This window comes from Ovis aries, chromosome 21, assembly GCF_016772045.2.
Source record: "Ovis aries strain OAR_USU_Benz2616 breed Rambouillet chromosome 21, ARS-UI_Ramb_v3.0, whole genome shotgun sequence".
NCBI lineage: Eukaryota > Metazoa > Chordata > Mammalia > Artiodactyla > Bovidae > Ovis > Ovis aries.
The window spans coordinates 33,472,235-33,487,968 of NC_056074.1; the positions used below are offsets into that span (position 1 = coordinate 33,472,235).

The window sequence follows — 15,734 nt, forward strand, 5'->3', positions numbered from 1 at the left end:
TGGAGTGGAAGTTTACCCGTGAGTACACGGGAGAAGCACACCTCCCAGACTTACAGTCTCGGAGAACACCTTTCATACAAAGTGACATCTAAGACGGCAAGGGATAAGAGGAAAATGTGCTGAGACAGAAGGGTTAAAAACCCAGAGTAATAAAAGATTACTACAAAACAAAAGACAGCAGCGACCTTTAGGGGCAATAGAGAGGGAGAAGAGGAGAGTTAGCATTCAAGTGGGGGTTCCACAGGTGTTTTATTACTGCTTAAACTCCATATATATGTGTGTGTGTATATGTGTGTGCGCTTTATATATTCTTATGTGAGACACCTTTCACTTTTTAATTAAAAAAAAAAAAGTTCAGAGGACTTTCCCGGCGGTCCATCAGCTAAGACTCCGCTCTGCCCTAAATAAGACCCGGTTCAACCAAGTAAATAAATAAACAAACAGAAGTCCAGGCAACATCCAGAAGCGCAAGAATAAAGATGGCAAGGGAAGCAGCAGACAGTAAGACAGGAGCGAGGGACCTAGGAACACGGTGAGTACTTGTCACTTTATCCTAAACGACAAGGATGGACAATAGGGAGACACTGAAGGGTATAAGCAGGAGAAAACCGAGAAATCAACCACCTGCAGGCGTCTCAGCAGGCAGGCAGCACGGCACCTCCGGCTCCCTAAGACCTCCCCACACAAACCTACTTCTGCACACCACGTTACTAGTGGCATCTCAGCGTCTGGCATAGAGCAGGTACTTAGGTAAAACGAGTGCTTGCTGGCTGCCTGAACAACATACAGAGGTTTACTTGAAAGAGCATCTACAGAAAACATGGATGGGAAAGACATATACCAAGTTCAGTAGCTGTTACTTTGGGAAAGGAGGCAATACAGGCAAAATGGTGGCTTTAATTTTATCTACAGTTTTTAACATATGATGAGAGAAAAACCTGAACCAAATATGACTAAATGAAAGTATCTCCCCAAACTGAATGCATGGATGTTGACCATATGATACTCTATACCTGTCTATATATTTGAACTTTGGCAAAATAAACAAATAAACATGTTTCAGTGTACCTAGTGCCTTGCACATAATAAGCACTAAATAAATGGTAGCCAATGATGATTGCACAGCTCAACTGTGAGAAGTGGTCAAAAGCACACTATTAATACTATCTCAAGAAACTATCTATTAATTGACTAGAAAGCTGGTTACCTTATGGACAGATAATGCACGCATTCTGTATCGTGATTCACAACTTGGGTAAACATCTAATATAAAAGATACACATAATTCTGTCCTTAAATATAAAACTTCTTGGGACTGCTCTGGTGGTCCAGCGGATAATAAGACTCTGCTTCCACTGCCAGTGGTGCAGGTTCAATTCCTGCTTGGGGAACTCAAGACTCCGCAGGCTGAGCGGCCAAATAATTAAAAAAAAAAAAACCTAGCGAACTGTTGAAAATTGTCTTGACAGAAACTCCAGTACTTTGGCCACCTCATGCGAAGAGTTGACTCATTGCTGGGAGGGACTGGGGGCAGGAGGAGAAGGGGACGACAGAGGATGAGATGGCTGGATGGCATCACTGACTCGATGGACGTGAGTCTGAGTGAACTCCCGGAGTTGGTGATGGACAGGGAGGCCTGGCGTGCTGCGATTCATGGGGTCGCAGAGAGTCGGACATGACTGAGTGACTGAACTGAACTGAAAATATGGCTTATGCCATATTATCAAGTGAATACGTTATTAAACATGTAGAATGCAGCTTATACTTTCTTCCTTAATCAGAATATTAAACCGATTTACACTTAAAACATCGCTCTGGTTGCAATGTAGAAAATCAGAAAGAAGGGAGCACAAAATCCTGAAAACTTGCACAGTGTAGAAAAGACTGCAGAGAAGAACTCAGAAGGAAACAACGGTGTGGATATCACTACTCACGTCCTCCAGAAGGTCCTCAGGCAGACTAACCCTGGTGCCCCCCAGGAGGCAGTCCTCCATGATCCGCGAGCCTTGGCCATCCCCACACGGGCCCAGTTCCAAGGGATCTGTCAGCATGTGGTCCAAGGAATCCATTCTTTACGTTCCACAGGTTAAGCTAGACAAATCCGTGCAGTCAGACCATGAGACACAAAGGCAGAAATCCCAGGGATCTGTTGACACAAATATTCCTTCACAAAACATCCAACCCAGAAAATAGTCAATCTCTAATTTCTTCTTTTACTTTATCCTTAAACCCTTTTTACCTTATCCTTAAACCCTAACCTCTGCTAAACAGCTCTTCTCCCTCCCTCTCACCACATCCTCATCAGAGTTTCACATCTTATCCAGTAGGTCTCCCCCAATACTCAGAACAGTTCTGCAGCAACTCCCCAGTCAACAGAATTTCTTACACCTTCATTTTACACACAAGCAAAATGAGACTTACAGATTAACCGGTAACTAGACCGAGTCCACCATTTAGACTTCCCTGAGAGACTAACACTTTCACTACTTTGGGGGCCTCCTTGGTGGCTCAGATGGTAAAGAATTTGCCTGCAATGCAAGATCGACCTAGGTTTTGATACTCAGGTCAGGAAGATCCCCTGGAAAAGAGAATGGCTACCTACTCCAGTCTCTTGCTTAGAGAATTCCATGGACGGAAGAGCCTGGTGGGTTACAGTACACAGGGTCACAAAGAGTCAGACATGACTTAGCGACCAACACCTGAAATCTCTTACACTAATATAGCTTACTTAATATTGTTTTTTAAGCAACTGTTTGTTGTTCCTTCACAAAAGAATTGACTGAAAATCCAGAGACTAGTGAAGTTCAGAAAGTAACACTAAGTTACTTAATGAGGGCCTATTAAGTGCCAGGCCTTTCATGTACCTGATTTAATTCTTATAAGTGTGCAAGATAGGGTTATTACATCTGCACTACAGATACTAAAACTGAGGATCAGAATAGATAAGCAACTTGCCCAGTCCCAGAGACAGGACTGAAATTCAGGTGCGCATGACTGCAAATCTATGTTCTTAACACTAAAAGACAGTGGCCAACGCACTTCAGTTGGTCCAGCTGATATGTATAACCATGTAAATATAATGCTATTTTTCTCCTTCCTGCAATAAGTGAACACTGTTGGCTACCTTTAGAAACATACATACGAAAATTTTTCCAGAGAGCATCTCATAAGGCTGATGGCTGGAATTAGGTGCAAAGCAGAGGCCATAGTTATTAACCACTGGTCCAAGAGGAGGCTGAACTCAGCCACTCTACAAACATTTGCTAAATCCCTTCTCCAACTCTGATTCCTACCAAATGGAAAGGAATAAGAACAGATTTAATAAACACCAAACTCCTAGTCTCATCTCAGCGACTCTGAGCACATCTTACCTAACCAGCTATCAATTTCCTTACCTAAGATGAAGAGGAGCAGGACCTGGTCCTCTGGTCCTCTCTACAGTTATTTCCAATCCTGGAAGCCTGCAGTGAATCATTTCCAGATGGATGCATTTATATAACTTAATGCAGTCATGTAATGACTTCTCATTCTGAAAAACTCTCAAAGGATAAAGAGCAGGCCTGGAATATTACTGTTAAAACAAGCACCTTTCCGCTAATCATTTCAAGTAATCTGGAAGAGATGTCAGATCTACATAATGATACAGTGGAAAGACTCTTGTTCAAAGCAGCTGCGTGGTCCCCAAGGTACTATGTCCTATCATCCTTCAGTACACGATGAAGGACGGCATCTTGAACACTTCTGATGCCTAAACTACTGACACCGGTGAGAAAGCACATGGCATTTGCCTTTAACAAAACTTCAGAAACAAAACAAAACAAAAAGTAGATGCAACCTGATGCTCAGAATAAAGCCCTCTTACCAGAACTGGCACCGAAGAGGGTAAAAGCTGCAGAGTTTTACCTGACTCTTAGGAGAACAACCTGTTTCTCAAACTGCTCACCAGTTTCTTCAATTACACTGAACGGATCGCTAAATGTAATCTATCCGAGTGGCAACCTTTGCCCTGCAACTCTTCTTTAGAGAATCTCAAAACACAATAAAGCAGGCAGCTGCCAAAGGGTCGGGACCCCGGAAGCCAAGGGTTTTTAGGGTTTTTAACTCTTGCGGCGTCCTGCACTGCTTGACCAACCAGGAAGGCCTTTCTCTCCAAGGCCCTTCCTCGGCACCTGGGAGAACATTCCTTCCCGGCCCCTCCCCAACACAGAAGTTAAACCCCAGGCTCTGGCCGCGGCAGCCGCCCGCTTCAAACTGCAAACCCCTCCAGAGCCCCCAAGCCCGGGTCCCGCGCCACCTCCGCGCCCACGGCCCCTCCCCCACACCGCGCTAACCCTAACCCCCACCCACCCAGGCCGCCCGGCTCCCACCGCGCCCGCTCCCCTGCCTCGAGCCCAAGGGAGCAGCGACCCTCGGAAACTCGACCGCTTGTTTCCTCCCCTTCTCCCCACACGACCACTTTAACGCTTTCGCCACGCCGGCCCTCCCTCACCTGCGCCGCGGGAGCCGGTCTCGTAACCCGCCGCACCTCTCAGCCCGCGGGCTCCCGGACCGGACGCGCTCGCTCCCGCAAGGCGTCTCGGTGCGCGCACGCTCCGGGGTCGGGCGGCGGAAGGGGCGGGTCTGCGCGGGGCGGGGCCTGGAAGTGCCGGGGGCGTGGCGTTCAGGGCGGGGCCGGAGGTGCCGGGGCGGGGCTCGCAAGGCAAACCGCCTGTAGAGCCGAGAGCCCTCAGGGCTGGACTTTAGAGGGCTGCTGTCTGGCTCGTTGATCGCACTAGGCTTACAAGTGTCCGGAGGGCGAACCGGGTGTGGCCAGTCTTTACCTGGCGCGAGCAGAAGCTCCGGAGCACGAGTGAGGGAATGCAGTTTAATTAGCTAACGTTTGCAGAGCGCAATATCCTGCTCCTGGCACCTGAGCACTTTCCATCCAAGAATCTTTGTACCAGCCACGTGGTGCGCTGTTAGCTCCTATTTTGTGATTTCTCAAGTTTCATCGAGGAGAATGCTGATCAGAGCCTGTGCCGCTCCAACTAACCCCGGCGTGGCCCCAATTCTCTCTCCCATCCCTGGATCCTCGACGTCCGGAAGGAAAGTACACACACATTTAAAATACATTTTAAATCAAACTGGATAGCCTTCTCTCTATTACTATACTTTCTCTCAACTATTCTCGATAGTTAAGAACCTAGGCCCCTTTCTTCTAACTCACTAGGTTTTATTTTGAACGGCTTCGAACTTTTTACTACACAGCTACTTCCAATCAGTTGTTCAGGGACCATCCTCTGTTATCTGCATAGAAATATGTCAGACAAGCTGGCAGGCCAAACTAGTGTTCCTCCCTGCTTGGAAAATACTGGTTTCCAAACAAAGCCAATCTCTGTTCCCTTGTTGACTGCACACCTGCCTCTTCAGTTTAGTTCAGTTCAGTCGCTCAGTCGTGACCAACTCTTTGCAACCCCATGAATCGCAGCACACCAGGCCTCCCTGTCCATCACCAACTCCCCGAGTTCACTCAGACTCACGTCCATCGAGTCAGTGATGCCATCCAGCCATCTCATCCTCTGCCGTCCCCTTCTCCTCCTGCCCCCAATCCCTCCTAGCATCAGAGTCTTTTCCAATGAGTCAACTCTTTGCATGAGGTGGCCAAGTACTGGAGTTTCAGCTTCAGCATCATTCCCTCCAAAGAAATCCCAGGGCTGATCTCCTTCAGAATGGACTAGTTGGATCTCCTTACAGTCCAAGGGACTCTCAAGAGTCTTCTCCAACACCACAGTTCAAAAGCATCAATTCTTCGGTGCTCAGCCTTGTTCACAGTCCAACTCTCACATCCATACATGACCACAGGAAAAACCATAGCCTTGACGAGCCGGACCTTAGTCGGCAAAGTAATGTCTCTGCTTTACAACATGCTATCTAGGTTGGTCATAACTTTTCTTCCAAGGAGTAAGCATCTTTTAATTTCATGGCTGCAGTCACCATCTGCAGTGATTTTGAGCCCCCAAAATAAAGTCTGACACTGTTTCCACTGTCTCCCCATCTATTTCCCATGAAGTGATGGGACCAGATGCCATGATCTTCGTTTTCTGAATGTTGAGCTTTAAGCCAACTTTTTCACTCTCCTCTTTCACTTTCATCAAGAGGCTCTTTAGTTCCTCTTCACTTTCTGCCATAAGGGTGGTGTCATCTGCATATCTAAGATTATTGATATTTCTCCAAGCAATCTTGATTCCAGCTTGTGTTTCTTCCAGCCCAGCGTTTCTCATGATGTACTCTGCCCCTTAGATTGTTGGGAGGGGTCTGGAACTACACACCACCAAGTAAAAGGGCAGGGGAACAACGTTCCATATTGTCATCCATAAATTCCCAGACCTGTGTCTCTGACCACACCAGAGTAAACTAAAGAGTCAAAACAATGTAAGTTGTACTATTAAAAAAAAAAAAAAAGTAACTATCAGAAGCTGTTGTATTTTGTACACATACAAACAAGAAGGATGTTTATTAAAAAAAATATTTATTAATTTTTACACCTGCTGAGTAGCACAAGACTATTAACACTATAACTCACTGAATGTACATAAATGTTCACATTTAAATAACAGGGTAGGGTCAACATTTCCAACCTGTGGGTCAGCTTCAGCATCTCATGAAGTGCTTTTTAGCCCTACATGTCTTAAGAGTTTTTTGAAAGGATAATTCCAAATCAGAAAACAATTCAAGAAGACCAAAACAATAGATTTTTCCAGAATAACAGAAAGTTTACATGATGAAATATCTGTTTATGTGGGCACAAACCAAACAGTAAAAATGTAAAATCTGTATGTAACCTACTCCAAAATTTCCACACTGCACTGAAGTCTACAGTGCCAGAGTGTCCTAGGAGAGAGCACAGTATAAACAGTGGCAACAAAATTTTTTTTTCAAATTGAGTCTTACATGGCTTACCATCTGCCATCTCTTCAAATCCAAGTCCTTTTCAAAATCCATTACCTTAAAATAAATGTGAATACCTGATCTTAAAGCAAAGTTGTTTGGCTCAACTGCCACACCTGCATCTCTGGTTGATAATATACAAATTATCAATAGTTCTAGAGTCCTTACTTTCTCCACATAAGGACAAAAAAAAAAAAAGAGGAAAAGAACTTCGATGGGAAAGAAACAGAAGTCCTTCCACAATATTTTTTCTCTTCTGTGTATTTTAAAACTTGAAATAGCTGGCATAAAATGAACATTCCATTCAATGATCGTTTTCCACCTTAGTCAATAAGTTATTCCTGAGGGGAGGGAGGTACATTGCTGGTTCAAATAAAAAAGGAACCCAACAGGGCCAAAAAACTAAACTGGACCTTTGGGAAAGCCTGATACTCTTTTCCTCGCAAATCTTTTGAGGCTGGACACTAGGGCATCTGTAATCATCACAGTGGAGGACTGTGGGGCTCAGGATCTCTACATTGTGACACATAGTCTGTATTTCCTGTTGAAAACATCAGCATTACCTCTTTGTTACCAAAGAAACAGAGTCCATTTTCATTTTCCACACGACTACCTAAGAACTCTCAGGTTCTCTTAGTGCCTAAATTTTCAGGGCTAACTACATGAATGAGGTCTCAGTAATAAAGTGCAAAATCTACATATTAGTAAAGTTACTTCAATAGAATTGTTTACTTTTCAGAAAGGTATCTTTACCATAAAGAAGCTACTATACTTCTTAATTTGTAGAGCCAGTTTTTACCCAGAAATGTAAATAAAATAAATTAGTTAACTTCATTTGAAACTAAAGGTCAGTCTTCCTGTTCTGGAATGATAAATTCTACCATTTCCATAATTATTCCAAAAATGTATGTCACAAAAAGTTGTTAAAATACATACTGGTTTCTGCAATGTTTTCTGTGCACAACCGGAATGTACAGTAAAAAGAAGGGAAATACCTTCCCCCACTGAATTCATAGCTACTAAGACTCCCAAACAGGAACAATGATAAGAAAAACTATCACTGAGGCAGAATTTTCTCCCTCTCCCAACTAACAATGTAATATGAAGACTGGGTTTCTTCTAGATCCCTTATAATTGCCCTAACAGAGATTATAAATGGTCCCACCTTTAAAAATTTTTCCCGAAGGTGTGAAGTTAGTTATCTTACCAAAAGGCCCAGATGAACTGCAATATATTTAAAGTGTTAGGAAATAAGGAGGACCACCTTTCCATCCAACCTGAAAGAATGTTCATTTTAAGACAGTATTGGAAGGACTAAAATACACTGCACGCTGTGAGGGAGGGTTGCAGGTACGCCTGGGAAGAGCAAGGGCTCGCCTGTTTATCAATGAGTGGTAAACGGATCCTGAAAGGCAGGATGAGGTCTCAGTGCTTCTCACTCTCTGTATAGTTGCTTTAGCCATTTTCCTTGATTCTGTCATCTCCAGTATCTCCTTCATACAAGTTCAACCAGAGAATGGGAGGCCAAGCTTTAAGGTGGGAGTTTAAATTCTGCTGACATCAAGCAACCTTTCCTTGTACAGGGAGTCCACAGTTGCGGAGTAATAAAGTAAGATCTGTCAGAACACGAGGTTCTGACCTAATCTGCTAAGGACCAGGGTCTGTGCAAAGCACTACCAAGAGCCCAAAAGCGCTTTTCCCCAAAATGGCAAGTTTTTAAAAAATCAGTAGTAAGAAAAATTTAGATGACAGTTTTTCCTTCAGACAATCATAAGGTTTCATCATTGTAATTTTCATATTCAGTGGGCTCCCTTTGTTAAATTACTGAAAATGCAAACTCACAAGAGGAAGCAGTTCTGACCTAATATGCGCCTACAAAATGCCCCTTTGCCTTTGGTGCTGTGGCTTGGGATTAAGCAGCCCAGTGGCCGTGGACTTGGCACATCCTTTCTCCACCTTTGGTACAATACAATACATCACTTAATATTTCCACAAAGGAAAAGTAAGGCTTATCCATGTGTTAAAAAACCAGTTCAAGAGCAAGGCAAAGTTTTTCCATCTTGAAATCTGAATGACCTCCATCCTATGGCGGGAACTCCTAGGGTTTGAAGAGTCCACTTGGTAAAGATGACCTTGATAAAATAAGCCCTGGTGAGGATCAAAACTGTGATTTCCAAACTCTTGAGTGAATGATAAATCTTAAAAAGGAGTTGTAAGTGCCAGAAGCTTCCAGACTTATGAATAAGAAAAGACATGATGTGACTGCTTGATTCTGGCTTGAGGGTAGGAGTTAGGGTTTAGTGATGTGCACTTCGCTGTCCCCATTCCCGTTGGTGGTGGTTGTGATGATGTACTGGGTGGGCTGTTGGCTGGTGGTCTGAGGGTCCAAGTCACTGTGTGCAGCTGGCTGGACCTGGACTCCTCCAGAGAGAGCAGACGCTTGCTTTTCCTCCAATTCTGATTGACTTTCTGATAACACATAATGACCCTAGAGCAGGAAGAAAAGGATCTTTAGAAATCTGAGACCAGATGTCGGAGTGAGAGCCATGGTGGGGGGCGGAAGAGAGAAGAAATATGCAAAGAAATGTTATAAGGGGAACCCAAATAGGCATCTATGGGGGGAGATGGTTTACCTAAATCCTTTCGGGGGATGATTCAGCCACAAAAGTAGACTACAAAGATGACTTAAAGGAGGACCTTAGTTGTCCTACCAAATGAGAGTGAGAAACATCAGGTACAGAAATTTGCACCATGATGGTAACCTACCTGGCAAAGGAAATGTGCTATATATTGTCCCTAAGAACTTAGAAATTCACAAAATAAGGTGACCGTATCAATTAATGTCTAAAGGTGAATACAAAATGGATCAAAGAAGAGATAGTTAAATTATCCTTAAAGAGGCAGAATGACCCCCACCCCACGTCAAGATCAATGGTTCCCAGAGTTCAGAATTTGAAAGGCCCAGCAAAATTAAAGTAAGAATAAATGTTCCCAAATTTTATTTGCCAAGTGAAATCATTTTTTAAATGCTGCTGTCAAATGAGAGACATTTTACAGCAGAACAGGAAGCACACAGTCTTAGAAAAAAGTCCTTTGCACTGAATAAATTTGACTTTATGAAGACATACACTGTCTTAATTTTTCCTCATTTTTCCCTCTGATGATGAAAAACATCTCCATGTCAGCTACCTTAACATTTTTAAAGAAAACATGTGTCTGTCAGAAGGAAGATCGGTCAACTATATAGACTGAAAGAGAAAAAAGGCACAGAGGAAAACTGATAGCAGCCTTTCCAAGGACTGTCCGGAGAGAAAGCCACAGCCAAATATGAATTAGATTTATCTGGAACATATGTTCTGAGTCCATGCTCATCAAAGCAACTCTCTGATCAGCATTTAGTTTCCTGAACGGGTCTTTCTCTAGCTGGAGGGGGCTGGTTCTCAACGAAGGGTCCATGGACACCTAAGTGGTTCATAGGTGGGCTGTAGATAATCTGTGACCAAAACTGTACATTAAACTTGTTTGTGTGTATACTGTTGTTGTTGTTGTTGTTTAGTCGCTCAGTCGTGTCTGACTCTTTTGCGACCCCATGGACTGTAGCCCACCAGGCTCCTCTGTCCATGGGATTTCCCAGGCAAGGATACTGGAGTGTGTTGCCATTTCCTTCTCCAAGGGATCTTCCTGACCCAGGGATTGAACTCGAGTCTTCTGCACTGGCAGGTGGATTCTTTACCACTGAGCCACCAGGGAAGCCCCATGTATACTGTGGCAGGCCCTAAAAAGCGTCAGTAAGTCCTTGTGGGACTCACAAAAATTTCACTCATCATGCCAAGGAGACCATTCCATTTTACATTAGTTACTGTTTCCATGATAAAAGTGTTACTCCAGAGTTATACAACTCTCCTCAGTCTAGTTAATATGAATTCGTATGCTGAGAAATGGGTGAGCTCTTGGTGTGATTTGGGAAAAAAAAAAAAAAAAAAAGCCAGGTTTCTGAGGCCACTAAACTACCCTGTTACACACTGAGGCCTCTTGGGCAGTAATCAGTCTTCCCCTGGGCACATCTCAATATCCCAGGCTAGTTAAGAATATCTTTCTTAATTTAAATTTACACACTCTGTCTTCCAGAGGCAGGCCAGAAGAACCCAGTGAGGATAAAAACAAAGGTAGCAGGTGCAATACAACAAAATAATTTATGGCAGGGAATTCCCTGGCAGTCCAGCCAGTAGGACTCTGTTCTCATAACAGAGGATATGGATTCCTGGTCAGGGAAGAATTTCATAACACATTCATTATATTATTATCTCCCTACTTGAGGATCAACAATCATGAAGACTCATATACTTTCTAAGAAACACATGAAAAGATGATCATTTATCTACATATATCTATATGTATGGGCTTCCCTAGTGGCTCAGTGGTAAAAGAATCTGCCTGCCAATGAAGGAGATGCAGGTTCCATCCCTGGATCAGGAGGATCCCCTGGAGAAGGAAATGGCAACCACTCCAGTATGCTTGCCTGGAGAATCCCATGGACAGAGGAGCCAAGCAGGCTACAATCCACGGGGTCACAAAAGAGTCACACATGACTTAGTGACTAAACAACAACACAAGAAATACATATATGGATCCAGAAGGTTCACTGTAGTTATTAATTGAATAGATCTTTCTCGAGTATTTGCTATAGCCCAGCCTCCTGTGCAAGACATTAAGGATAATAGACCCAGCTTTTGAGGAATTCATTGCCTACTAGGAAAAGATGGTGAACCAATAATTAAAATAAGCTGTGCTATAATACAGTACCACAGATATTATGGGAAAACAGAAGACATACTTCTAACTCAGATAGGAAGAGTCTGGAAGAAGAGTTTGGGAGGAGGGCGGGGGTAGTGCAGCATGGGAAACAGAAAAACCCTCCAAGCAGCACAGCTTACCGGAGTGACCGCCTTCACTTGGCCAGTGGTGACCGGAGTTGCCACACCACTGTCTGTAATCACAAACTGACCTGGGGGAAGTGTCATCATTTGAATCTCTGATGCTGAAAAACAGGAAAGAACCACAGTTCGGTGGTCTCAGATTTCAATACAAATGGTAAAAACAAATATCTCACCGGTGACCACTTTCCCTCCTGAGTCATTTTCCACGGGTTTGCTTGCTCCCAGTCTTATGTTGATGTGATTAGATAATACAAGGAGACAATCCATTATTTTGAAAACCGGTAAATTAAGGAGATGAGCCAAGTATCTAAAGCATCTATCCTGCCGTTTCTGTGCAAATTATACCTCACAATAACCTGACAGTTAATATAAAATTGTTTTCATTATGGAAGTTTCCTAGCAGTAAGTGTATAAAGGATGATAGAATCAATGGACTTCCCTAGTGGTCCAGTGGGTAAGATTCTGCTCTTCCAATTCAGGGGGCCCGGGTTCAATCCCTGGTCAGGGAACAAGGTCCCATGTGACGCAATTAAAAGATCCCGTGTGCTCCAGCTAAGACCTGACGCAGCCAAGTACAAAAATGTTTATTTAAAAAGAAGAAGAGTGAGATAACATCAGAACAGCACATCTCTGCAGTGCCTAATGAAATGGCGGGGTAAAGGAAACAGACAAGTGTCACGTGCCTCCTGATGGAGGTATATATCAACAGCTATGGCGTGTTTGGGGGGAAAAAAAAACAGAACCTGATGTGATCAAGCCTCTAGATATAACTGCCCATCTATAGGAAATAAAAGAGACAGAGGGAAGCATCTTAAATACAGGGATGTCAACAGCAAAATCCAGAAGGGAACACAGGTGACCCGTGACCCAGTTTCAACATGTTAACTGCAACTTAGGAGAAAGAAAAAGAACACATATACTAAATGAAACTGAACAGACATGATCAATGGCAATGTATGGCCCTTATTTGGAACCCAATTTGAAAAACCAACTGTTAAAACACTCATGAGACAGTCACAGAAATATGAACCCCAGATATTTGACAGTATTAAGCAATTAATGTAATTTATTTTTAGGCGTGATAATGACACTGGAGTTGTGTTTTTTTGTTTTCACTGCCTTGATTTTAGAGATAGATGATGACATTTATGGATGAAATGATACGGGTGATATTATATAGTTGGAGGACTGGGAGAGAATGGCAGTGGGTACATATCAAACAAGAATGCCCATGAGCTGGTAAGTGCTGAAGCTAGATAACTGGTACAGGGGAGTTCATTACTGTTCTGTGTGTGTGTGTGTGTGTGTGTGTGTGTGTTTCTGTGTTTATATATATGGTTTTGGGGGGTTTTCCCCCCTCATTGCGCACCTTGTGTGATCTTAGTTCCTCAACCAGGGATCGAGCCCACACCCTTCACAGTGAAAGCGCCAAGTCCAAACCACTGGACTGCCAGGGAATTTCCTATTTTTGTATATTTTAAACTTTTTTTTTTTCCAAATAAGAAATTTCAGATCTTTTCACCAGGCTAGAATGCTAGTTCTTACTATGACTACCATGACTGTCGACATCATTCCACATTCTTCTCACCGGAATGAAACTGAGTGTAAATGTCAGTCTATTTACCAGGATTACTGGGATTCATCATGAGGAGGAGTCCTTCCCTGACACACACTAGGACAGATTGTAAAGATAACTAGACAGTAGCATTTGAGCCTGTCTCCACACTAAATCTACGTAACACAGCCTAAGATCAATCACAGCAAGACGGACCCCAAAACAAAGTCAGTAGTATGACAGAGACCAACACAGCCCCTGCTCTCCTAGCTCCTGCTATGGAGCTCTTGACTGTTACTATTCCTGTTCCTTCCATTCCTCAGTGGTAACGGCCTCATGCTTTTCAGCTGACACCCAAAGCTCTGTCCCCACCAAGATTTCTACTTGTTCTGACCTTTGGCAGCCAGTCCAACTGCTTCTGGTAACACTAACCTCAGGGTTTTGAAATCAGCTACTCATATATCTGTCTCCACCTGATGCGAAGAGCCGACTCACTGGAAAAGACCCTGATGCTGGGAAAGATTGAGGGTAGGAAGAGAAGGGGACGACAGAGGATGAGATGGTTGAATGGCATCACCGACTCAATGGACATGAGTTTGAGCAAATTCCGGGAGTTGGTGATGGACAGGGAGGCCTGATATGCTGCAGTCCATGGGGTTGCAAAGAGTCGGACACGACTGAGTGACTGAATAACAATGACATAGCAGTGGGAGAAGGCGATGGCACCCCACTCCAGTACTCTTGTCTGGAGAATCCCATGGACTGAGGAGCCTGGTGGGCTGCAGTCCATGGGGTCGCAAAGAGTCAGATGCTACTGAGCAACTTCCCTTTCACTTTTCACTTTCATGCGCTGGAGAAGGAAATGGCAACCCACTCCAGTGTTCTTGCCTGGGGAATCCCAGGGACGGAGGAGCCTGGTGGGCTGCCGTCTATGGGGTTGCACAGAGTCAGACATGACTGAAGTGACTTAGCAGTAGCAGCAACAGTTTCTTTGAGCCCAAGACTATCTGGTGAGGAGGAGCAGCACAGTGTGCTGGTTTAGAGTGTAAACTTGCACCCAAGCTGCCTGGGTTCTAGTCCTCTGTTTACTAGCTGTGTTCCTTGGATGAGTTACTCTGTGTCCAAACTGCCTTATCTATAAGGTATCCAAAACTGATACCTTATCTAGGAGGCTGCTGTGGATATTAGATGTGATATAGATTCAGTTTAGAATCCTTCCTGGCATACAGTAAGAGCTTAATGAAACTTGGTTAGCATGATTATTGTGTGGTATTACTTTGAAAGTCAGTATTCATCTTCTGTACATACAGAGCCTCGCACAATGATTGATATATACACCTTCAATAAACATGGCTAGAAGAGATGAATCACGACCTCAAATCCTAAATGCAGCTACTGTACTACTTAAAACCTGCCTACACTTGCTGCAGCAATATTCCTGACTTCTCAGAAAAATGTCATTTTGGGGTGGCCCTGACATCAGACGCTGCCTGAATTGTGAAACTCATCGAAGTACAAGCTCCACAGAGTGTAGAAAATGGCTAATGAACCTTTAATCCAGAAAATCGATGATAAAGCCGATGAAATTCCACCCTGTAGCTGCAGGTTCCCCACCTGCACCCTGGAGCCCCAGCCTTACTTACAGTAGCCACGGAAGGAATTCCAGGTGTTGGGGAGGTACGTGTGCTGGACCGTGGAGCCCTGGGGAGGCTGCTGGAGGGCCTGGCCCTGTGAGGAGCTACCTGCGACGTGCGAGGGGCTGAGCCCCTGCTGAGACTGCTGTGGGGAGGGACTCAGCGGCTGCCCAGCCACCTGGAGAGAAAGACAGTGGGATGCGTGAACTGTCAACTCATTGCTGAAGAAAATAAATCATGCTCATGGGAATTGTAACACTGAATGCAGAACTGTTAAAATAGTAAATTTTATTCTTGACTGCACCATATTGCATGCGGAATCTTAGTTCCCTGACCTGGGATTGAACTCATGCCTCCTGCAGTGGAAGCGTGGAGTCTTAACCACTTGACCGCCAGGGAAGTCCCTAAAATTAGACCTATTTTAAATAAGAACAGAATTAATGAAAAGCAATCATAACTATGAAATCCTAATTACCTTCCAAAGGATGATTATCTACAAGGGCATCCAAAGACTTAATTGTTAGAAAAGTAGATGAATGGAAGTATAATTATCTTCAATGCATAGGTTTTAAAAAAAAAAACCTAAGAAGCTCAATGACTTTCCTGTGTCACAAAGCTAACCTGGAACACAAACTGAAGTTGATCCCAGAAGTTGGAATCTCCACTTCCGTGCACTAGATA

The 15,734-nt window shown here is 43.8% G+C and overlaps 2 protein-coding genes across 12 annotated transcripts in view; both read right to left on the reverse strand.

Moving 5' to 3' along the window:
• Positions 1-4,550, reverse strand: part of NFRKB (nuclear factor related to kappaB binding protein) — a 35,452-nt gene extending 30,902 nt beyond the window's left edge. For 4 of the 10 annotated variants that reach the window (XM_027959906.3, XM_027959907.3, XM_060404273.1 and 1 more), the window contains exons 1-2: positions 4,490-4,550; positions 1,935-2,146 (exon numbers count right to left, since the gene is read on the reverse strand). In XM_027959906.3, the coding sequence (XP_027815707.1) occupies positions 1,935-2,069 (135 nt within the window). In that variant the 5' untranslated portion in view covers positions 2,070-2,146; positions 4,490-4,550. Of the gene's footprint in view, positions 1-1,934; positions 2,147-3,138; positions 3,290-3,395; positions 3,462-4,489 lie in introns of all 10 variants that reach the window. The other 6 variants (XM_042237974.2, XM_042237970.2, XM_042237973.2 and 3 more) reach the window with 6 other exon arrangements.
• A 1,941-nt stretch (positions 4,551-6,491) lies between these two features.
• PRDM10 (PR/SET domain 10) overlaps positions 6,492-15,734 on the reverse strand; it is a 95,640-nt gene continuing 86,397 nt past the window's right edge. For both annotated transcript variants that reach the window (XM_042237978.1, XM_004019550.5), the window contains 3 exons: positions 15,063-15,231; positions 11,862-11,965; positions 6,492-9,415 (listed from right to left, as the gene is read on the reverse strand). In XM_042237978.1, the coding sequence (XP_042093912.1) occupies positions 9,218-9,415; positions 11,862-11,965; positions 15,063-15,231 (471 nt within the window). In that variant the 3' untranslated portion in view covers positions 6,492-9,217. The remainder of the gene's footprint in view (positions 9,416-11,861; positions 11,966-15,062; positions 15,232-15,734) is intronic.